Here is a 24,968-nt window from a genome sequence, read left to right as displayed (position 1 = left end):
GGTCATGTTGACTTTTGCACTGTATAAAGTTAACAAAAGTTAGGCACATAAATATTATTAATAAATGAGAGATTTAGAATCGGAGCTAATGCACTTCTTGCAAAGATTTAAATAAACCAAATCAGGTCAGTTTGATATTTTCTGATGAAATCTTTACAAACTGGGGCCATTTAGTCACAATGATGAATTTACAACAACTTCGAATGGCTTAATAATTGGTGTATACCTTAATGATGGCTATAGTTTTTGAAACACCCCTATAATGGATTCCATAACGTTTCAGGCTTCATAGCATCTGCACTGATGTGGTGGCTTATTTTTATCTCTTTTATTGAGCACATACTGAGATTCAACAAAATACCTACTAAAATATCAAAAAGCAGCAACTAAGGCAAACTATACCATCTCCCTCATTTAATAAAATTGAACTCATAGTCGTGCTCCATTTCTGATTGTTTACCAAAGCTAAGAAAAATCACATGAATTGTCAACTGTGAGTTACTTATGAAAATAAGCATATAATGACATCTGTCGCTAGCTGTTGCAGCTCTGAAACTAGTCATGCACTTTTCCAACACATTTTATTTGAACTCTATCCAGAAAAGTTACTAAACACATTACATGTTTTAACACAAAAAAATATTATCAGACTTGAAGGCAGAATAATAAGCCAATAAGCCCTCATCCAAAATTTTCATGCAGAATCAGTAAATACTGTATCTCCACAATCAAGTTTGAAATGTTAGCTTCTGAAGACTTACATTAAAATTAATTGTTCAGGTTGGACAAATCAGTATCATGTAGCTTTTCAGAAAAGCTGCAAACTTGATAAAAACTCCATCACATGAAAGTGTGCCAGCCCCTTACAGATAATATCTACTCTGTGTACCTGCTGAAGCAAGATAACATCTTTTCTTCCTTTTCTACTTGGAGCATTTATCTATTCTGCTCAATGTTCATCACCTTCTAGATCAAATTAATTTAGTTTGCATAGCAGCTGTAGTTGTTTTACCCCCCTTGATGGTCCCAGAGACCATAACTAAACATGAAGGAAAGATGCCTTCTATTCACCTATCCACACAATCTTTCCTGCTTCCAAAGAAGGGATCTATCTTCCTGTCAAGACTGTTGTTTGATAGAGTCAGAGAAAAGGCTTCTCTTACCTCTACAACCCCAAGTCACTGAACCTGCTTAAGCAAGTGTGAAACATCTGCTCTTCCTTGCATTTTGCCCTCTGCCAAACTGGACTCTCACTTTCCCAATGCTTGATGCTTGCTGCAAGTGTTATAAATGAGACTAATTAGGATCCTAGTTGCCCATTGACTCCTTTATTATTCATGTGACATTTATGATAAATGCATTATATTACTTACAAATGGTTGAGGTGGCACTTACACACACCAGCATAAACTTTAGAGTCATGGAAGAAAGCATTTGGCAGCAAGACAGACTAAATCCACCACTTATGGTAACCATGCACTGCAGTGTGGAGTACATTAAGATCTTACCAGTTCAGTGCAAGAAAGTAATCAACATCCCAGCAGTTTCTTCAACATAAAAGTCTCCCAAACCATCAGTTCTCTGAATTCTCAAGATTATAATATCCTCTTAATTAAATAGAAAAAATCAGAACAGAATAACCTGGTATACATAAATTACACAGAAATGGATTTGATTTGGATGTAACAATGTGGGTTTTTTCAAAATTAATTACAAATATGCTGGCCTTTTCAAAGTACGGATTAATGTCCTGATTCAGCAATACATGTACATGCTTAACTGTTCTTCCAAGCTAAAGCTAGGAGATTGTCTGGACAATTAATTTTAGTTCTCTCATTAGCAACAAAATCAGTAAACCTTTGAGCAGAATCAGGTATCCCAGATTTCTTCGATTCTCTCATTAATCTTTAAAAAAAATTCATATGCACAGTTATGCTGTAATCCTCTCCATTAAGTTACATGTTACTCACCATTAAATCTATTTGTGAAATCAGCCTGTGCAACTCATACTTCCTACAGACTAAAAGCCTATCAAGAAATCAAAACCAAAGTTTTTGTTTGTTTGTTTGTTTTTTCTTTTCCAAAGCCATAGTAAAAAAATCTTAGTTTTGAAAGCCTTCTTGCTCTTGAGTATGTACCATTACAATTTGTAATGTTTGTCATATGCACAAGTCAACAAACAGTAAGAAAAAAGGTGCTGGCCAAAATGCACATCTATTTACTTTAAGAATCTGCAAAGCCTGTTCTTTCATTGTTACAATATGAAGCAGTACACCTATTTAAATTCAATCACCATGGAAGTTCGATGCAGGCAACAAATGAAAGCTGCACATTCTATTCTCCCCTGAATAGAAAAGCCAGCTCTGCAGAAATAAATGCTACAGTATCAATAAATATTTAACAAAGCAGACATTTCCTGAAGGAAAATAAAAAACAAAAACAAAAAAACAAAAAACAACCAAAACTGAACAGATCTTACAAACGTGATTCTGCTGATCCACCCTAAAAACAACTATTTTCAAAGAACCACAACATCACTTTGTTGGTTATGAAGGAGTTGTATGGAAGCCCAGACCATGATCTTGTTGCATACTGTTCAGTAACACTAGAAAGTGTTATTGCAACAAAACCTAACATCCCAACCAAAAATCCTCCAAAATCCAAAAGACAAAGACATTTTTTGTACGAATGAAGGCAATGTTTAAACATGACACTTAAAATAGTACTTTATATTGCAATCCACTTTGTGTGTGTGTGTATGACTGTATTTAAAATACACGATTGTAAATATCTAATTTCAAACCATTTCCTTTATCTTCACAGCTTGCCAATATCAAACTAATATTTATGATTGCAGAAATAGTATCACAAGAAGTCATTAATTTTGGTGACTCTGTAAAAATATTTAGATTAGAGGACTGATAGTTTGCAATAAACACAGAAATTAAATTGAATTTGAATTCAATAATGCAAAGTAGTATCAAAATCCTCAGGTTTCTCTGCTACTGTATTCTCTCAAATGACAAAGAGAACAAATAGAAACTTCCCAAGTAACCTGAATATTGTTCTTTTTACTGCTTTTTTAAATGCTGCATGAGTTTTAAAAATAGAGAGGGTAAAATAGTTACTGGTGTTAGTCCATGGAACTTGCTATTTCAGAAGCATCATACACTTTCTCCAAAGGAAATTCTATAAAAGGAAAAGCCACTCCTTCCAGAGCAGAGCACTAATAATTAGATGTCAGGATCTCCTACCTCGATCAAAAAGTCCCCGGTTCTCAGGCCAGCTTGCCATGCTACTCCCCCTTCATCCACAGATTCCAAGTACTGCAAAGCAGGAAAGGCTGGAGTTGGGGTGAATTCTTCAATTGGTGTGTCAGCTTTAGAAATAAATGCCACATTAAAAAAGAAAGTTAGGAAATGCTTGAAAATACCACTTAACTAAAGGCCTATTACCAGCCATTCAAATTTATGATTGAAAATTGATGAGTGCTAAAAGTGAGGGACTTTGCCTCAAAGAATGTCAGAATGCTTGGAATCTCTGCAATAGCAATCCACAGGTCTTTAATTTAGAGAGAAAAATACATGCTTCTTTACTGGCACAGACTAAATCAAGCAGTATGGGGCAATAGCTGGATTCTGAGTATTCCAGGATATTCGATATGACTTCATGTAAACCTTTTGTATGTCTAGCAAAATGCTTAAAAATCTGGAAACAACCAACTACAAAAGAATTATGTACTGTAGACAGAAAAGAGCATTTGGCCAACCTAGGCAGGGAGGAGGGTGGATAGCAGGAGCAAAAAAGATAGAAGCCAGTTTTTTGTCTAGAAAAATTCTTTGTGTATGTATAGAAAGCACTTCTTATGGAAAGGGGGAACATTAGCCCTTGAACCAGCCTTTCCTGTCTCTGTCACATACACAGACCAGCAGAAAAGTCCTTGGGTCTTTCACCTTAAGCGCCCTCACTGTTACAGTGAAAATTAGGGGAAAATAGTTGGGCTTGCACAGTGGGAGTAACCTCTGCTTGATGCACAGTCAACTCATGGCAATGGGTTAACTAAAAGGTAGTTTTAATTGGCTTTCCTAGCAGAACTACAAAACATTTATTTAATAAGAAAAACATTTACAGCACTGAAAATCTACAGTGTCACTGGCTTGAAGGTACAGGAAGAGGGGGAGCAAAAATGATGTCCCAGGAATGAAGATAAGGAATATTATGCATGCTCTAGCAAGGCAAGGGAGAAGCCATGGAAAAATGGGGGGGACCAAGAGATGGGACATACCATCATGTATATCTTTTAAAATACAAAAGGAACAAACTGATCTGAAAGTTAAAAAGGAAAGCACTAAATAGAATGCTTTTTTTAACTCCTGACAATGCCATTATTTTAGATTTTAGTCTAGAGAAAAATAACGTGCAGTTTAATATACGAACAGCTTTTAAAATGAGCACACTACAGGCCATGCAACATACGTGCAGCTTCTGAAGATACAAAAAAAGATCATATTTTCATACTAAAACTGCACCAATGTCACCTTGCAGGAGATCCACACCTATTTTAAACAAACCATCACTCCTGTCTATTTCTATTCACAGACCTATTTAAACAGACTGTCATTTGAAATAAAGAAGCAGGTTTTGTAAGGAAAGCAGGTTTCCCTTAGTTAGGTAAACTGCAGAACAAAACAGATAAATGACAAAATATTACATATACCATCACAGTAAAAATACAGACAAAACTTTCTCCCCACAAAATGACTATACAGTGCTTCTCCTATACAAAAACGCAAACTGCTTCAGACAGAAACCACAAAAATCTGTCTGAGTAGTACAGCATGCAGAGAATCCTGTTGTCTAGCAACCAAGTGCACCAAGAATAATTCCTGCTTATATTCAGAGATGTATAAATTTCTTCATGCCAGTGCACATCACACACACACACACACACACATACACAGAAGCACATACCTTTTGCCCCTCTGAGCACAAATCCAAATCCTTCATTGTCTTTTTTCTGCAGGACCACTGCCTTTTCTTCTATAATGCAGTCACTGTAGAGAGAATTCCGAGGATAGCGACCATTATTACATCCCTTCATCACCACTGTAGTAGCTGCTCCTCCAGTGTGCAGGTTCATCATCATCACAGCCCGTTAATCAAATAATATTGCAGTAACCAAGCATGGGAAAATATATACAAATAGCAGCGGAGGGAAGACAAAGACTAAGCCTGATGATAAAAGAGAACATGACAATGCAACTTAAAGAGAAGAAAAAAGGCAGAGAGGAAAAAGAAAGAAGAAAACATGCATGGTGGTTTGTGTTCTATATGAATGACTGAATGAGCATGTGATCATGTAATCTGTGGGCTAGCTAGGACTCTAAAAGGAAAAAAAGTAAGTGAACTGAACGACAGTATCATTAATAAACTCCTCAATCGTGGATGTACCAGATGCATCTTCTAGTGAAGCCAAAATGAAACCAACCAGAAGAAAAATGAGGCAGCATTTTAAATTTAAAGATAAAATATTATGATTTTATATTAGCTAACTAAAAGGCACAAATATATTCTGAAAGCTATGCCTTGCATCAAAAGCCCTTTTTCAATCCTATTGAATGTTGCATGCTGCAAGAATCCCACATGATCATCTGACAGCCTACAATGCTAACAACGTGCAGCTGCCTTGGCGTCATCAAGCACAAATTTCCACAGCATCAAGAATCTGCATAATTGAAATAGTAACAAGGCATGCACAATCAGGAAAACACGTTTCTAAGGAATAATTCCTGTCTCCTGATCAACAATTAATATTATAAAACAAGACGATGGTTTAAAGGACTATTTATGTAAGCAGCATGCCCTTAAAGAGAAAGTAGCCTTAGGAATCTTTCTGTCATTGGATAAGAAAAAAGTAGACGGAGAAGAAAGAAAATGCATAAATCCACATTAAAATGGGATCTCATATGTAGAGAACAATCTGTAAAAGCTTTTAACTGTTTACAGTTTTTCATTAAACATTTGGCTACTAAAAATAAGCTAAAGGTAAAAAAAAATAAAAAAATCTAAAATGCATTTTTAGGTATAACGCCATTAGGCAGCACAGTGCCAGGGGTTAAATATTCATGAATTGTAATGAATTGTAAGCACTGCAGAAGACTGGTAAACTGGCTTTAAAACACTTACAAAAGTATTCAGTACAGGAAAAAGCATTAAGTTTCATTTCTTTGCCTTGATTTCTACTAACCAACTAAAGTTTCCACTGGTCTTGTGCAGAGTTTAGTCACTAAAGTACCCAGAGCACAATAAGAGACAGAGACTCCTTCAGCACCATTAATAATTCAGAAGGGGAGGAGGAAACTAATGAAAGAAAAAATGGTGTGACCTTTTTACTTAAAGCTCTGAACAAAGGCAGAAATGATGAGATCAGGACACCAGTGGCCAGCCTCCAAACTCCAAATATCTCACGCATCACAGACCACTCTTTTGGTGACTTTCCAAATCCAACTGAGTGATACAACTGCATGTTATTGCTGAAGTAGTGATGTAATTATGGTTTCCAAACTAGGCAGTATTTAAATGTTATTGAACAGAATAACACTTGAGTTAAAGCTACCACAATGGAGACTTCAGCCTTCTGAGCAACAGATGACTTCCATAAATACCAACCCCTTTTGAACATTGCCTCTCGCCTTACTTCTACTTACTAAATACATGTAACTCTGAAAGTAATGCCTCCTATTTGCTTTCAGCAAATACATAGCAAATTCTGAGCTACAAAACAGTATTTTTCAACACGGTCACCATCATTAGCTATGCATTTTCAACAATGGTGAACAGGAGTCTGCATACTGCACTTGTAAAAATGTGCATCAGCAGAAGGGACTCACAGTTTCACAGCTGCTATGGCAGCATTGTTGCTAGGAAAACGTTTCTCACATAGTCCACATTTCATTGGCCTAAACAGATGGAAGTCTGAAGGCACCAAATCTGGACTACACTGTGGATGTTGTAAAAGAGTTTACATGGTGCCCCATGGTCTTTAAACTCGTATGGGGCCTAGTGCTATTGTGTTGTAAAAGCAAGGTTGTCTTTTTCTCTAGCTTGATTCTGAGAGATTGAGCTGTCAGCTTAATCGGCACCATGACGTAGTGGTTAGAGTTCATGGTTTGTCCAGGTACTGGGAAATCCAAAAAGGATACTCCTTTCCTATCCCAAAAGACAGTGCACATCACTACATAGAATTTCCTTGTTGTAATCCACAGATTCACATGGATGAGCTGATCAAGGCAATCTTCATTTCATGGTGTGACAGCTGTGCATGGCCATCCAAAATGTGGCTGGTCTTTCACATCACTGTCACCACTACTGAAATGCACCATCCACCGCCTCACTGTGCTCACATCCACTGTTTGATCTCCATAAATGTTCATCAAGCATTGAGGAATGTCAGTGAGTGCCATTTTTTCTCCAAGGAGGAATTCAAAGACATACCTTTGCTTAATCTGCACTTCATGTCGGACATCATTTTGTCAAACTGCCCTTATGCTGCCATCTGTCACACAGCAACAAAATGTAATGGAATATTGGTGGGAAGGATCAACCTTTACTGCCATACCACCAACATGCATCTCTGACACAGTGAGCCAACATAATAATATAGGAGGTATTACTTTCAGCGCAGCTCTTGTAATTTGGATATTACCTCTTCTTACAAGGAATATTCTTTCTATGATAATGATGTAATAAGAAATGTGTATTTCTCAAGAAAGCCAAAAACACTCCTGTTCAGGGATACTGAGGTGAGATGGAATCTGCAACCATCAGAGTTTATGCTACGTTGTTGAAGCCTTCCAAGAATATCCTCATGTTATAGAAACTTATACAGGCATACTGGCATACTGTCTTCAGTCCACTATCAGTTTTCAAGATGGGACTCTGTACTTGCTCACTGAAGATCCAACAGTAAAGCTATCTTCAGAATTTTTCTTGACACTGACCAGAATTTTTCTTGACACTGACCAGATGAATAAGACCCATTTACTTCAAGCTTTCTTGGAAACAAGAAACAGCTTAATAGAAATTGGAAAGCTGCTTTTGAGAACCTAAGTACAACATGGATCATTCAAAGAAAAACCCTCCTCTCTTCTATCCAAACCCCTCTCTCATTTGAGATAGTTAATGTAAAGAATTTGAAAGCCTATTATCTAGGTACCTTATTAAACTGCTGTGATTCTTTAATTTTTGTCAGCAAAAACTAATTCAGAACATTTTTCCTTAAAAGGCTGAAGTTCCAATAGAAGTGCTTTGAAAACTTCTTGGTGTGGTTCACCTGATCAATGTTACGCATCTATAATAAAAAAACCCACAAACTTACAAAAACAAAACAATACAAACAAAACAAAAGCAAACAAACATAAACAAAACACCACCAAGAAAAATCTAAGCTCCCTTCACAATCAACCCTCACTGGTATTTTTAAGGTATGCTCATTTAATCATAATATCCAAGATTGCTCAGATGAAAAATATGAAAGGCATCTATGATTTTCTCTTCCCCTCCAGCGCATTTATTTTTACAACCAGCCAGTTTTATGTCTCAATTTACACACTGCAAGTGGGAATACTAAACTGGTAGAAAGCTTTGTGTTTTACATGTAAGGTAGAGGGCAAATGGAAAAGTAGAAGCACAACAAGAATTTTTTGTAACAAAAGGTACAATATGATCTCTACTATTTGACAGTGTTTACTAATACACTGTTTCGGTGATGTACTACATAAGGAAAACCTTATCACAGCCTGTAAAGCAAAAATGTAGGTTTGAAAAATCAAATGTTTAGCCAATTTATGTAAAAGAATGTAATCTGCAAAACTCTTATGTTGAGAACTGTTAAAAGTTGTTTAAACCAAGCACATAAAGCAAACTGATCCCTTATTCTGTTGTAGAGCAAAGAACTAGGAGCAGAAAAGGATGAAAAACAAACATACACACACAAACCAAATTCACAACTTCCAAAATCCTTCTGCCAGCAAGCTCCCTTGCACCTCTGAGGAAGGGAAGAACCAGAAAATGTTTAACCTCTGACTATCTGCAATATTGATTTTTGTTTGCTTTTCCATGGCAGCGCTCCCAGATCTCAGTGTCAGACTGGACATCTGCACTGAAGACCTGTGGAAGAGATCTCTACCTGGTTCTGGCAGGCAAAGTGGAGCCAAATATAAAAGTAGGTCAATTTTTCTCACAGCTAGTCTTGTTGGCAGCATTTCTTTGATCATGAAGGTGCTGCAAATATTCAGGAACAGAACATATATAGGGTTTAGCTATCAGTGACAAACAAAGGAGACATTGTGTTGCAAGTCTATTCAGAGGTCTGATGTTAAGCAGGAAAGTGTTTCTTCACAGATGCTTTAAACAAAGTGATATCACCCTACGCTAAATTTCAGTACCTAACATCCTTAAAATCAATTTCTATCCTATCTCAAATCAAAACGAAACAATTTCTATTCCATAGTTAAATTATTCAGAATAATGCTGGTTTTATATTTTGGTAACAAAACAAGGAATTTTAAAACCATTAGCTCAATATTTACATAGAGGACACATTACATTAACTTGGGTCTGTACAAGTCCAAGATTGTAAACACAGCTAAATGCAAATTATATCCTATAAAATGCAGAATATTTCTTCATGAGGTACTGTGACAAACCTTAGACTTAAGGCTTTAAGTAAAAACTAAACACTAGAAAATACACTTGTTCATCCATTCATGTAGCTTCTTTAACATTTTAAGGCCAAAGAACTGTGCACAGATGTCAGATTTTCCATAATTTTATAGCCTTACCAATAGAGAAAGGGAAATAAAAAGATTGGTCTGACAGACAGTTGTGATTTGAATTCAGCACTCGTTCAACATTAAAAGCCATCATTTGTGTAGACATTTGTGTAGAATTTTAAGATTCTGCTTTGCAAACAGCCCTATCAGACAGTGCCTGAGGTAGAAGTGTTAAATCGTTCATAAAGACCCTTATGAAGAAAATAAGGGTTGAAGCACTGATTCCTGATGGAAGTAAAACCCATGAAACCTAGATTCCGTTTCACAAATAGAAAAACTGCACCCTATCTTAAAGCACAAATTACCCCAGAAACAAAAGTCAAAACACTAAAATACTGAGATGGAAACCAGAAGGACCATAGAATGCATTTATGGAAGTTTGTATTGCATGTGTCATTGAGGATTTCCATCTGAAAAAAAAAAGCCCAAGGTGTACACTCTAGTGGAAATGATCATCATTACCTGCAAACAGAAATAGTTACTTGTATTGTCAATCTTTTCCTAAGGTAGAGAAAAAGAATTTAAAAGGGAATTATTTTCCTCATTCAATCCAGTCATGCAGACCTTACAGATATAATTTAGTTTTAACAAAATGGGATAAACTTTCCAAAGTAGAAAAGTTATTGAACAGATCGCATGTGAGATTCTGACAACAGAGCTGCAGTCTAATGAGTAGACTTCTCAGCCCTACAAACTTCTGTTAGAGGTTTGCTCTGTCTATCAGTGAGAAGTTATCCTCACCAAGACAACTTACTTCAGTAGGCCAATGAAATATTTTTTTCTTCAAATCTTTTTTTCATGTCCTCTCCTGAGTACTCTTGAATTTTTATTTTTGTTATTAAAGATCTTCTGAATACAGAGCTATCTGCGGTTTGAAGAATCAAACAACAGGGCCCTCTCCACACTGAAAAGTCAAAGCCTCTTTTAAACTTTGCTAGATACAATAAAAAAATATCCACATCATTCCATAAATCTATATACAATGCCTCAAAGCAATTGCACTAATTTACTTCAGGCTAAGACAGTCAATGTATGGTAACCAGGTTCAGACCCATAGAACGGTATCCTGGAATACTATTCTGTTTTGATGGTCATTCCCTTTTAGAAGCACATAAAGAATTTCTTCTCTGAATACTTGCTTTTGGGGAGAAGTTACCAGTCCCAATACCATGTAAAATTTAAATAATGTGAACAGCAAATCTTACCGTAAGATGTAAGAAACTTCCAGTGGAAAAACTTTCCCTGTTACTGCTGGAAGGGGTCAACCTTACTATTTATAGTCATCTATTTTACCAACTCTGGGAAAATTGGCTAATCCTAATAATTAAGGCCTTCAAGATTAATGAAGACTCTGTATCTGATTGCTCATTATTCTTAAACATTGATCATCCAGCTGATGGTCTTACAGAAAATCTTGCACAGCTCATGTAACACACAGAACACACATTACTTGTTCAAGAGGTATTAGATACAACAATTAGCATGTTTTTCTTGCAGAGCAAATAGGAAAATACACAGATGGTCCTTCCCCACCTAAACCACTTACAACCCAAACAGAAACAGTGCAGTGTAGTCAAACACACATTCTAACTCGTAGAAAACTCTCTGTAATACCCTGCCATCACATGCAGAGATTCCCTTATGTGATGACATCTTTTGCTGCAATGCAATAAAATTTGTATTAAAAACATTCTTATTTGGTAAGATATAGCTTTGAACAATAGCAGGTTATTATGCTACAGAAAAATTTACAACCTACTATCTTTTATAGAATGTATTCTTGGTTTTATCACACTGAGTTCTAAATAATCAATAATTTCTATTTTAGTGAGAAAAAAAAAAAGTTTTATTGTTTTTCAGAATATGCATCTGCTTTCTAAACTTTGTTTTCCTCAAATACTTATTTCCCTCTTCTAACAAAACTTCACACAATTTACTCATACAGGAGAAACTAAGTAAAAATGCAACTTCATATTTTGTCCTGCCTTGTATAACTGATCAATCCTGCTAATATCATTATGGTCATATAAGAAGAGCCTAAATGATTTTCCTTTTAATACAGAACATTTGCTTATCTGGAAGTTTATAGCAAAATGTAATTGGGAGGAGGGCGCTAAGATAATATTTTCAAACAGACAGTTGGTAACTACCTCAACAGTTTTATACTTGAGGAATTCTCAACCTGTCATTAAAACAGAAATATCTGAATACAGCAAATTTTCAACTTTCAGTTGATAAACTCCTTATTACGCAAATGAAGGTGGAAGTCCAAGGAATACTAATGGTGGTATAATAACTAAAATGTAAAGGTATTCTAGTTGAATAGAATGACATAGAAGAGCTGAACACAGGGTCACCCTTTCTGCTTTTCAATATTTGAGGTCATGAGATTCTGACAATAGAGTAGCTGAGTAAAAAGAGTTCTCCTATTCTTTGATGTCTTTGACTTTCCCCTTCTTTCTCCTTGTTCCCCAAACCCACCATTTGTAGGAACTCACAGACATTCCTTTACATAGGGTATCAGGGCACAGACCTACTTTATTTTTCCACTGATCTACAATATCTAAAGTGTACTTAGACTGTAGTTAACTGTTTCCAAAACAATATTCTCATTATCATGATGCAAAATTATCACACTGGCACAACATTTACTGATAAGACGCAATCAGAGGAATTGAACCCAATGTTTTGATGTATACTCGTCCATCCAAAAAAAAGCTATTAAAGCCCTCAAAATGCTATTTAATGCATTCAAAATAATTATACTGGAGAATAATCATTGTTTCATCAGGCACTCTCACAGTGACAGGAGCTCTAAGTCACTTTGCTGTTTCACAAAAAAAGCAATTATAAAACCAAGTCTGCATACAACCCTGCATATGTAGAATTTAAAGAGAAAAAGAAGACTGTATTATAAATCTGAACATCAAGAAAGAGACACTGTGAAGATAATGGAATAATATGCTCAACACTGTATATGAATTCCAGCTTTCTTACATGTTTGAATGTCATACCCATATCTCCTTGAGTTTGCTATGCCCAGGCCCCATAGAGGAATGGGAAAGGAAAAGAAGGTGCTTCAGTGGTACACCACATACCTCCACTACCTGTATTTGTCTTTCATGTCTCACATCTCTGTATCCATTTATTTAATTTTCATCTCATGTATCAGTGCTTTTTCTACAGAGTTCGGTAAGAGCCCATCTGATCATTCTACATATCACCCATTGAAATTCATCTGTTGATTAATGCTAAACTGTAAGATGTCAGATGTGACCTATAGGCATTTCCTAAATTCCTATATTTCATGGGTCTCCATTGCATAAAGACACCATTATAGATGATAGTAAAACCTGACAGCATATATAACTTCCTCGACTTAAAAAGCTGTTTCACACTTTTGAATAATTAATCAAGTTGTCTTTATTGGATTTTGAATACTTGACAACCTGTGTAAAAAATGAACAGCATTTCTCTAAGTTACCAAACAAACAAACAAAAAGTCAGTTAAGAAGTGATTCAATATGCCTTAGAAAGTTGGAAAGATTGTGCTGTTTATTTCCAGCCCTATGACTGACAGAGCTGCCCAACAGTTTAACCACAATTAGAAGGGACAAGAGGCAATCTATTTTAAAAAGAACAGCAATGCAATAAGCCTCCATGAGTTTATACTGTAACACATTATAAAGAAATAACGGTTTAAAAAAAACCCAAAACATTGAATTTCATGACACAGAGAAGTTATGTATTTTTTTCTCAGTGTAGAAGCAAAGAGAGACTTTTTAGATATTTTTGTATCAGTCCATATTCCTTTAGTTAGTTTTAATTCAACTTAATATAATAATATTATATTCTTTAGGGTGTGGGATAGGTTAGACAATCTGAAGCAATACCCGAGTTCCCTATTTACACCTTCATTTGCTGAGACGTAACCAGTAAAGTAACATACAGACATGGGGGAAAAAACAAAAAACAAAAAACAAAAAACAAAACAAAAAAAAAACAAAGCAAACAAACAAACAAACAAAACAACAACAACAACAAAAAACAGAAGAAGAAGTCAAAATTCACTTCCTGGAAATATAAATCATCCAGTAAGATCTCATTTTATTTTATGAAGAAATGTCAGGATAGACAAGAAGAAAAAAAACAAATTGTAAGGTCACAATCCTACTCTTGAATACAGTATGATGCACAGATATAGGCTTTTTATTATCATTATTATCATTTTTAAAAGAAAAGTTACTATTCATTTGTATTGGTAGGGAATAAAAAGCATGCCAGTGAGGATGGCAAAATGAGATTTAGAAAAAAAAGAAAAGCTTTGTTCCCTTATTTTAATTAACTTCATTTGTATTTAGAATAGTAATAATAACAACACATGACAAAATGAAAACTAAACATGAAACATTTATGTAGGTGTAATTCTAGCACACAGCACAAAGGTTTTATAATGTAGAGTCCTACCCTTCATACAGCTGCTCCATCAATCACATTAGTCTTTTGGGTTGCAGCACACTCCACTTACACCTGATACTTAATGGCAATTTTCAGTTGTAATTATCAAGCCTGTGAGCAATCTGAGCCTGCAGCATGAAAATATTAATATTCATTGCTCATACTATGAGCCTTGAACAAATAAACAGACTAAACAAATATGTGCACATAACCAGAATACTTATCCTTGTTAGGACTGTGTATGTCCACCCAAATCAGTCGCAGTTCTAGCCTCTGCTATTTATTGCCACCAAGGCACACAGAAAGAGGAATTTTCTCTCTAAGAATCTTAATAAAGCATTCACACAAAATGAGTAATTTTCACTATTAGTAACCATGCTACCTCTCTCCATAGCTTTTATTTTAAACAATAATTTTTCAAACACTTTTGATAAAGGTAGTCAGTATTCTTGCAGACAACCACGGTAACAAGGAAAAATAACTTCAAGGTTAGCAAATAGGTCAAGTGAAAAAAAAGGTAGAACTAGTGACGTCAGTCCAGATTTATTCAGATTTTAGATAATGGTGTGAATGTAGAAAAACATAACTATTTATAACAATAACGAACTTCTCCAGCTGATGAAGCATTTTGACTAGTTCATAAAGTCTGATAATCAATTTCTATGCTTATCTCAGAGCTGGCACACATCAAACAGGACTTTCCTCCCATTTTTAGCTAATGCCAGAATAACATATGTACAGCCATGCTGGGTCAGATCCAACATCCTGCTTCTTTGCAAGGGCAACACCAGAGAAGGGTGCAAGAGCAGGACAAGCACAATACTCTATCAGCTTCCAGCTAAGCTGGACAACTTACTCCTTATAAAATCCCTGAAACAAATGTATCTTTGTGCAGTACTGTCATCGTGTTTTGGTACATTTCATGGTAATGCAAGGGGTTATATCAGCCTTTCTCAGGATCTTTTGACTAGTGTTTCTAGCATACACTTCTGTCAACATTCCTGACTTCAGTTTTAAACTTTTAAAGGATCCCTCAGGGTTTCCATCATGCCCTGCTCTCTAGGAGTTATCCTCCTGCTGTCCTGCATTTCCTGGAAACTGACCGCACCTGTAGCCACAAGAAATCTGAGTAACTCGACAGTTCATTTCAATTTTGCAGACATGAGTATTTCACATAAAACCCCACTTTACATTTAGTTTTAGCTTTAATTATCAGCGCTAAAATTCCTGTAAAATTTTATGATGCTTGAGTATGAGGTGTATGTTACAAGCAGGTTTGAAGTTCTGTCTCAAAACACAGAAAGTATTATCAAGTGCACTAAGTAATGTTCTTCCCAAAAGCACTTTCCCATTTTTTTTCCTTCTCCAAAAGACTTAAGTCAGCAAAGAATGAGAAAGTTATATGTTCTAGGCTTTTCCTGTAAGGAATGTAAGGAAAGGTGTCAATTAGTGTTTAATTTGCACAAATCTTTTTAAAAACCCTGGCTAATTACCATATTATTTTACAACCTCATTAACGTTAAAATAGGAGGCAGCATCCTTACCTCTTTTCTGAAATATGTTCCCACCTCGCTTCATCTCTACTTACACCAAAGCCCTCAGTTACATTGTCTACTCTGAACTGTCTACTTATATGCAAAAATCTTGAGAAATGTCCATCTTAGCAGTGTTCCTTTCTAACAGTTTCATAGTTTTCAGAAATTCATCAAAAGAATGGCCAGTTTAGTTCACAGCTTCAGTAGCAATAATAAAAAATCAAAGATATGCCAGCTGATGAAGAGAAAGAATTCTGCTTTATTTAAACCAGCAATTACTTAATACTGTTCAACTGGAATCTCTCCATACTGCCCCCTTTCCTTGCTTGCTGGTTGTATTACAGTTTACCTTCTGGCATCGAACAGTTTTTATCCTGTAAGTACTGAAGGCAGTAGAAACTTTAGTTTAGCATTTCACCCTTAATTGGGTGACTAATTAAAGTTGCACTGAGTTTAATTTTAAGTGAATTTCAAAATTTATTAAATTTGAAGTGTTCACAGTACAAATATAAACCACCTCTGTTACAGCTGCAACTGGATCTGACAGTGCTGTACCGTCTAACCTTGGAACTGCTGGTTTAAAGTATAACACAAACTGCTCCACATATGCCCTAGTTTTTAACAGTGAACTTTCTGAACCTGCATTAATCTTCTTCTGGGAGTTTTTTCACAAAAACAGTTTTAGTGAAACGCTTCTCTCTTAAAAATAATCTCTTTGTCAATATATTTTAACAAAGGGTTTACTTTCAGCTAAAGATTCTTTCTCCAGAGAAGCTGAAAGATGAAATGTTATGCCAGAGTGCATAGGCACCCCCAGCAAGATCAACAGCTATTTAGCTGGTAGATCTGCCAGTCATCCACATCTGATATCCCCACTCGCATGCCCCAGCGTCTGAGGACTGAGCTAATCTGCCTCTTGGCAATGGAAGAGTAAGTTTCAAAAGACCTGGATAAAGAATTGTTCTATTTGTCAGGTTCTTGGCATTTATCAGTAATACAAGCTTCAGGTTTAAGTCAAAGCTGCCTACCACACATGGGACTAGTGTTCAGGTGTATACCCTGACACCAGCTATTGCTTGCTCTCTAGCAAGTCTGCCTTTATAAACTGGACAAGAGCAAAACCTCCAAAGAAAAGCAACTCCAGAACCTCAGTTTTCTCCTAGAACAGAACAAAACACCTTTTCTCATCAGTCTTAGTGTATTGTGTGATGAAAAAGCTTTACAGTGACCTCTTTCTAGTTTGATAATTTCTTTTTTTAACAGGAAGGAAGATGATATCTACCAGCCACCCTTAAAATTTGCCTTGTAGATCAAATTCCACAAATGAAACAAATATTTGTTAAGTTCTGGCTGAAGGGTGAAAAAAAGTGATTTAAATTATTGCTCCCTGTGAAGAAAAGACCACAGTTATTTGTTCCTTTGGGCTGTCAAAACTTAAAAACGCATCACTTACAGCATGCACCGTATGTCAGCTTTTGATCATCCAGTGACTACTGGCAAAGGTGTAGTGGAGCAGGGAATTAAAGGTCACACAGAGGAAGCTAAGTCATCACAGTGGAGACTGGGATGTGAGAACGTAAAACAATATTTCTAAGAAACTTAACTGTTCTCCTTTTCCCAGAAAAACAAACATTTAATCCCCTGTTTTCTTCTGCAAATCCATCCTTGCATGTAATTATGCTCCTACTTCTAACTAACCTGGTATTACACCCTCACAGTCTTTTCTTGTGTCCTCACCTTCTGTTATTTTCACTCCTTTTCCTGTGTGTGTATATATATATATTTACATACATACACACACATATATATATTATTTCTCTGTTCTCTTTAGAAAACTTTATTCCTTCCCATGTTCAGGACTAATGATTAAATTCCCTTCTGCCCTCCAGCAGCTGGCCAGAGGAGTGACAGAGAACTTGAGTGCATCAAAGGCTCTATAAGAAATAGCCCATTACCAATTCATGGCCTTGACAAACAAGATCTTCTGTACTAATGATTACATGGTTTTAATTTTAAAATTCAGAAGAGCTATGCATTTTTCTTAACTTACTTCATTGAAACTACTGGTCTTTTCTTGTTTACCTCTAAAAATTTAGGCCTAGAAAACATCAAAAATTTAAGTCACTGGTAGCAAAATCATTGGTTGTTAAAAGCAAGATCTTTCTAAAGTGCTTTTTAAACAAACTTTACTATTAAGCTAGCAAAGAAGTTAAAAATGGACTTACCACATTATGGAAACTTCCACCACTCACTGTGGAATATTGTACATAAGTGAAATTGTGGTAGATCTTAACATGCATTTTCATGCAATTACAGCTCAGATTTGAATAAAGTGATATTACAGTTCAGATACATACACACATACACACCCTTTTTTCCCACTTACTTTAGCAATTACTTTAAATATTATCTGCAGTCACCAACATAAAAAACTCAGTCACAGCAGCATATAGTAGCAGCAAAGGCAAAGTGCAATGTTGTTTATTAGCAAGTGAGATCATTTTCATTAGAAGTTAAATCACAGTAAATGAAAGACTTCACATCTTATATCTCCTCCTATTCCACAAAAAGCTGTGATGCCTTAATTATTGCTTAAACATATACTTAATTTCCCTAATTGGATTAAATTATATTCTTCATGTTGATGAGGCATAAAGCATTAAAAATGAGCTGCCCTTGTCCTTCTACCTCACACATTAATGGAGCAGTTCAGCACTATCAGACTATTACACTCAAAGCAAACATATATTCATTCAGAATAGGCACTAGGCAAGCTCCCCATATATCTTCAGAAATTAAATAACAACACACACAGGAAAGAAAAAAAAAAGTTTTCACACTTTATTTTCCATAATTTGGTCTCTCTGTTCTCTCTGTCTCTCTGTCTGCAAGAACCAAAAGCATAATGAACAGAGATCTTATGTCATTAAACTCTCAACATGCATTCAAATATAAACACACCCACTATGTCATATGAATATACACTACAAGTATGAGCATTTTCAGATATTTTTGCTACCATCTCCCTGACAAAGACTGAGCTTTAAATAAAAACATTATTTTTTATATATGTTTATATTATATGTTTGTTTCTTTCCATCAGAGAAAAGAAAACCAAGAATATTGTTTAAAATCTATTCCTACAACAAATATACATGTATACCGCATAATAATACTATAAAATTCCTTTCAACTTACTGTCAGTGTATCAATCCAATAATAAAGTAAAAGAAAATAATCTGTTTTCAAGAGCAACAAGTGTTCATTTTCATATCCTTACTCCAGTTCCTGAAAGAGATGAACTGAACAGTACCAATCTCACAGAAAATATTAGTACAGCAACACTGGTGCCATTCAACAGAAGATCAGAAGTAGACAGTTATATCAATGCAGAACCACTCTTCTACATAAGAATACCTCTCCACTATCAATTTTCCCCTCATACTCTCCAGGTCTAGGGAGAAGCAACGTGGCAAACAATGTGAAAAATAACAACAGATCTTACACGTATCTTCAACTTTCATGAAGAACCCTTGGCCAGACTTAACAGATTGCTGTTGATAGCTGCACACAAGTAAGCAGCCCTCAGCTCAGTTCACTGCAACACAGGAATGGTACCACTGCTGATCCACAACCAGGAAAAGCTCACTGTTTTTCCTCTCTGGTACAAAGGACCTCAGGACTTGCAAGGAACAGTGTTTTAAAACAAAAAATCCATTCATTTTAAACGTGTATTTATCTATAAAGTCATGAATATTTGTATTTTGCAGAAATAAGTCAATAAGAGAATATCCACATGAAGCCAAATATCAAATTAGATCAAAGTATTTCTGCAACAAATCAAAAGTTTCCACTAAAACAAAAAAATATAGTGTAATTCTTGTGTATCAAACCTGATCCTACAGCTCTTAAAGCAGCTCCAGTCACAACACAACTTTGGGACACGGACTGTGGTATTCAACAAGTAAGCTCTGCAGGTTATAATATAAAAATATAAAAAGCACTACAAGGTATGTGGAGTTCCTGGGACAGACAGCTTCATTTGCACCAAAGAGGCTTTCTGAGCTGTCTGTTAAAGCTCATACAACTCTATCCAACACTGCAGATGACAACATCAGTAGAGAATTAATGAGGTATAAAGCTCAGAAGGATCTCTCCTTTTTTTCTTATTTTTTTTTTCTTTTATTTTTGCTATGTGTTTGTATGTCAGTTGGTTTTTAAGGAGTTGCTTCCATCAGCTTCTACACTCATGAGACGTGGATGCTGCCACTGCAGTCCAGGCAGGGCCATTAGGGTTAATGAATTAAGCTTTTAATTAAGCTTTCTTACACATATATTCCATGACAACACAATCAAATTTTCCTCTTCATCCAAAATAAATAAATAAATAAAACTACCACCAGAAAGCAAATAAATTCAGTTCCATCATTAACTCAGTGGCAATCAGCCTTTGAAAAAAATTATTATTACATACTTTCACATGAGCTTTTTAATAGTGCTGTAGTAAAAGCAGGTCATGAAAAAACAACAAGAAAACTTCTCATGTGCAGTGATTAGTACCAGTTAAAGTGGTTGGGACTGTGAAGAAAGGGGAAGTCATGGAAGGAACATTAAACCTGAGATTTATATCATACAGTTTGTAATTGCATTGAAGCTGGCAATTCAATTATCTTATTGACTTTTGCTATTTCACTATTCTGCTGAAGGTAGCAGGCAGAGGATGCAATTAATGCAGTAGTAAAAGTTTCCACGTGTATTGTAAAGTTCCCAGATCCATAAAAGCAACTGGATCATGTATTTCCACCAAATCTTGTTTGCAATCCTTACATATTATTGAAATTTCTCATATTATTTACGTCTGTAGAGTAATAAAACTAAGTTACATTATCAACAATCATATCGTTTAAAAGGTAGCTAATATTTTACATGTGAAATTGCACAGATAATTAATCTTACACATTTTAATTGACTTAATTTTGTCTTCCCTCTGATTTTCCTGAGTGAATAACTCCCTAACCTATCTTGATGGAATCAGTTCCCTCAATGCATGTTAAAAAGCAGATTAAAAATTATAATTTGTAAAGATCTATGATGATTTTCATTTAAATTAAAAAGAAAAAAAAAATCAACATTCTATGCCTTGGTATTAATTTCTCTTATTAAACTGGAATTCAGCAAGACTTCATGACAGAGCTGGTTTAAGGCATACGAATAGTTTTCTGGAAGCTTCTTCAGTGCTGGTGTACAATATTGCCCACTCAGTCTAGTCAAGACAGAAACAAACAAATATTATTCCAGGTTGCCCCTTACCTCCAACTCTCAAAAGCACTGTCTCATGGTTGTTGGAACTACTGCTGAACACAAAAGCAGGGAAAGCCAAAAAACTCCAGGGATGTGTCAGAGCTGTCTTATCTATCTCCCTGCAGCTCCGTTGATGTATCTGCTTTTTGGGGCTACAAAACATGCTACCAAGTGGAGCCTCTAGCCTGGGGTTTGATGCCTTCTCTATTTCCTTGGGTTTGATGCCACTCTCCAGCCACTGTGGGCATGGGACTGTCTGTCTTCGCCATCTGGGACACAGAAGGAAACTTTGGCAATCCCATTTTTCAGCTCGCCCTCCAGAGCTGAAGCCTGAGACAAACACCCAGAGACATGTATATATTCCCATTTGTCCTCCTAGCATAAGAGGCTTTATCCTCTCTCAAATGTCTGCAATTGCAACAAAGCCTATCCTCCCCTTCAGTGTTCATCTCTCTGCAAGGGATTAAACAAAACTGAAAGAAATTAGCTATTAAAAGTTTTTAATAAAATAGTAAAGAAATTGCTTTAAAGAAATGGCAGCAGTGGCAGCACATGACAGGTTCAAGAGACAACATCATTCTTGCATAAAGGAATGAATACACCCCATCAGCATTTAAGTCAGTTGATACATTAGACTCGGTAGTTTCAAAAATTATATTTGTATAATACTTAATGATTATTTGTACTGGCAAGGAAGCCTCACTGCCTTTCTGAATGTTAGTAAGCATACTATTCATTTTCCTGGAGTATTAATTTATGGATAACTCATTTCTTATGCAAAGCTGAAATAGGATTTAATGAACTTTCATTACTCAAGTCACACATTTTCCTAAAGATGAAAAATGCCATGTACAATATATTTTCCTGCATGTGAATAAGCCTATTAATATAGATTTCTGAACAGAATATTCCTACTCAGCAGTTTTTGTCTTCCTGTGAGCAGGAAGGAGAAAGTGAGTGGAGAAGAGACTTCCCATCACTCCCCCACATCTCTGGAAAGGAATTGAGTCAGATTTGCTAATACTTTGGTTTCAAAGCTCTTCTACACAATCATCCTCTAACAAATGTTTATTAAAGCTCATCTGTGAGTAGTCACACCATGTTGTTTCCCTGTATTCGTCCTTTGCATTGACAGGAGACCATAACAGAGAAAGTAATCAAAGCAGCATACCAGCTTGGAAATATCACAAAATGTTGTTAGTTTGACATCAGATTTGACGCTTTTAACAATCTCTCTACGAAGAAGCCCATGCTAGGAGTTAAATGTACTCAACTTACTAACAAGACACACCAACCTCCTATCAGACTTAAATACAAATTCTTTTTCTTTGCCACAATACATAAGCAATCGTAAAATTACCATTTAGATGTACAAAAAGCCAATTTACAGTCTCAGTCTCAACTTTCTGCTCTTGCATGTTTGCTATTGCAGTTTTAATAAAGCAAGTATCAGAACGGTGTTTCTCTTCTATGTGGTGTAAACACACCATGATGTGGATGAAGGAAGGTTACCTTGCAATGTGGCATATGTTCTCTGTAGACACCTAGTCAAAGCAAATTATTATATGTGCCTCAGGAAAAATGTATTTCTTTTCTCTTTTGGAAACTCAGTCATAATTTTTTTTTAATATGATTTTTTCTTATATTATTATTTTAAAAAAAAATCTAAAATAAAAATTTTTTACAAAAAAAAAAAAAAAAAAGTGTTGGACAAGTCTACCTTTCAGTTTTGCCATTAACTCTACTTTCTCCTGCCTTTCCATTTCAATTTCAACTTGTACTGCTGGGCTACCATTATGACTCTTCAAAATGGAACCCCTGGGATTCAGATTCTCTGTGGAAATGAATTTTCTCCAAAACTTTGCTTTACTCAGAAGCTGCCAAGACAACTCTTGCTTTCTCTTGCACTTCTCAGACAATTACAAGATATTGATGTCAAAATCAGGAACAATTTTAAAAAGACTTCAAATCTGATTACTCAGTGACTAAGGCATGCATGAAAACTTTTCATTTATCTGATCAACTTTCCTGCCTGGCTGTAGTCTGAATTAGGCCATGTAAATTTGTTAGAGCTTTGTTGTTGCATTACACAAACCCAATACTTTAAGAGCAGAAAACAAAACAAAACAAAACAAACAAACAAAACAAACAAAAAAACCCAAACAAAACAACAACGACAAAAAAAAAAAACAAAAACAACAAAACACAACCATTTGTTTCAAATGAAAACATTTTCTGTTAGAGAGTAAAGATGGGTTTCCAAGTGGAACTATTTGGTATATATGAGGCAGTATGATATATCCACAGCTTTTTGCTTTACTGTAACACCTCTGTTAACAATGAAATACAGAAACAAGGCTATGGTTATAGAATAATGATCAGACAATCTTACAAAAAGCCATCTTGGCTCTCTGAAAATGAAACTTTTAACCAGTTCTCTTGCTCTGCAGAACATTTACGTGTTTCATAGCACAGAATAATAACTCTTCTTGACAACTTTATCCTTATTAGACTATGTAGTCAATCACATCATTGTCCCACTGTGCAAAGCTCTGTTAACTTGGCTGATCACAGCAGGGCAATATGCAAGATGTGGAAATGGGATTTCTCTACTCCACAGTAGCCAGAGCTGATGCCCTACAGCACAGTGTGTACTGTAACAGGAACATCATACTTTCCAAGATGGGATAAACATATCTCACCCACAAGTCTGTGGTTCTCCCACCAAACCTTCCCTCTCCATCCAGCATTGCAATATTCCTTCAAATTACAACTCAATGGGACTAAAGCATTAGTATTTTCCAAATATTTACAGGCTGTAAGCAGCAGACGAGCAGTGGGCTCTCTGCCTTTCATGGCTTTACGCACTGACCAGCAGGAACAGGGAAGGATACCCTGGGCATTCAAACAACTGCATTCAATATGAATTCCACCCTCCAAATTGTTCAACTGGGATAGAAATTACGCATAACCCTCAGAACTGAGATTAAGATTACATAATAGAAACAGCAGTTACCCCTTTATTTTTTTTCTTGTAATAGATAACATGCCACATGAAAATCTGCCGTCACTGCTTTACACATTTCAGAGCTCTTCTACTACAAAAAAAGGTGCCTTTCTTGAAAAGCTGTAATTAGGCAGTCAGGAGAAAAATGTAAGAGATTCCAGTATGCCACCACAATTTTCTCAAGAGGACACCAACAGCTAACTTCCTACCAGAGGTTGGCTGTGTACATATATGCTATGTATGTACATTCAGGAGAAATACCTGCTTTAAAATCATGAATACTCAGCAGAAACTAAAAAAACAATATATCTTAATTCTAAAATTTCTAATTTCCAGCAGCATAATTTCTGCTTAGACTCTAAGATATCATTCAGAAAAATAAATCACAAAACTCTATGCTGGCTTTCTAGTCAGCAACTATGATTCTTCAAACAGAAAGCTTAATCTTGTAAAATATCCAACTTTAGTGTCCTTTGTGGAAACAGCTAGAACATACAGCTCCTGTGAAATGCTGATCTCTTTCACGGCTCATAAAAACTTGGTGATATTTGTTATTACTTTGTTATTCAGGATTTTTAGCAAGGTTTAGAAGTAGAATGATATCTTAGAAGATCAGTTTAGCAATCCACTTTCCTTTTCCTCTCTAGTTTGTAAGTAACGATTAAATAAAACTCGGAAATGTTTTGTAAACAGATTGCAACCAAAAAGAAAAATTCTTACCTTGAAGCATCAAAGCTGTCATAGGATCCAACTGTGTAGTGTCTAAACAGTTTCTTTGTTCTATCTGTTCTTGTTTCTGCATTAAAAAAAGGGGGAACATTTAATAGTACTCCT

At 35.7% G+C, this 24,968-nt stretch overlaps 1 protein-coding gene across 5 annotated transcripts in view; it reads right to left on the bottom strand.

Moving 5' to 3' along the window:
• SHANK2 (SH3 and multiple ankyrin repeat domains 2) overlaps positions 1–24,968 on the bottom strand; it is a 292,208-nt gene that overhangs the window by 123,893 nt on the left and 143,347 nt on the right. For all 5 annotated transcript variants that reach the window (XM_072339251.1, XM_072339252.1, XM_072339253.1 and 2 more), the window contains 3 exons: positions 24,855–24,930; positions 4,972–5,054; positions 3,255–3,379 (listed from right to left, as the gene is read on the bottom strand). In XM_072339251.1, coding sequence (XP_072195352.1) covers positions 3,255–3,379; positions 4,972–5,054; positions 24,855–24,930 — 284 coding nt within the window. The remainder of the gene's footprint in view (positions 1–3,254; positions 3,380–4,971; positions 5,055–24,854; positions 24,931–24,968) is intronic.

The sequence above is a fragment of the Excalfactoria chinensis genome, chromosome 5 (assembly GCF_039878825.1).
Source record: "Excalfactoria chinensis isolate bCotChi1 chromosome 5, bCotChi1.hap2, whole genome shotgun sequence".
Taxonomy (NCBI): Eukaryota; Metazoa; Chordata; class Aves; order Galliformes; family Phasianidae; genus Excalfactoria; species Excalfactoria chinensis.
The sequence above is the reverse complement of the archived record's forward strand: the minus strand, read 5'-3'. Positions and strand labels throughout refer to the sequence as shown.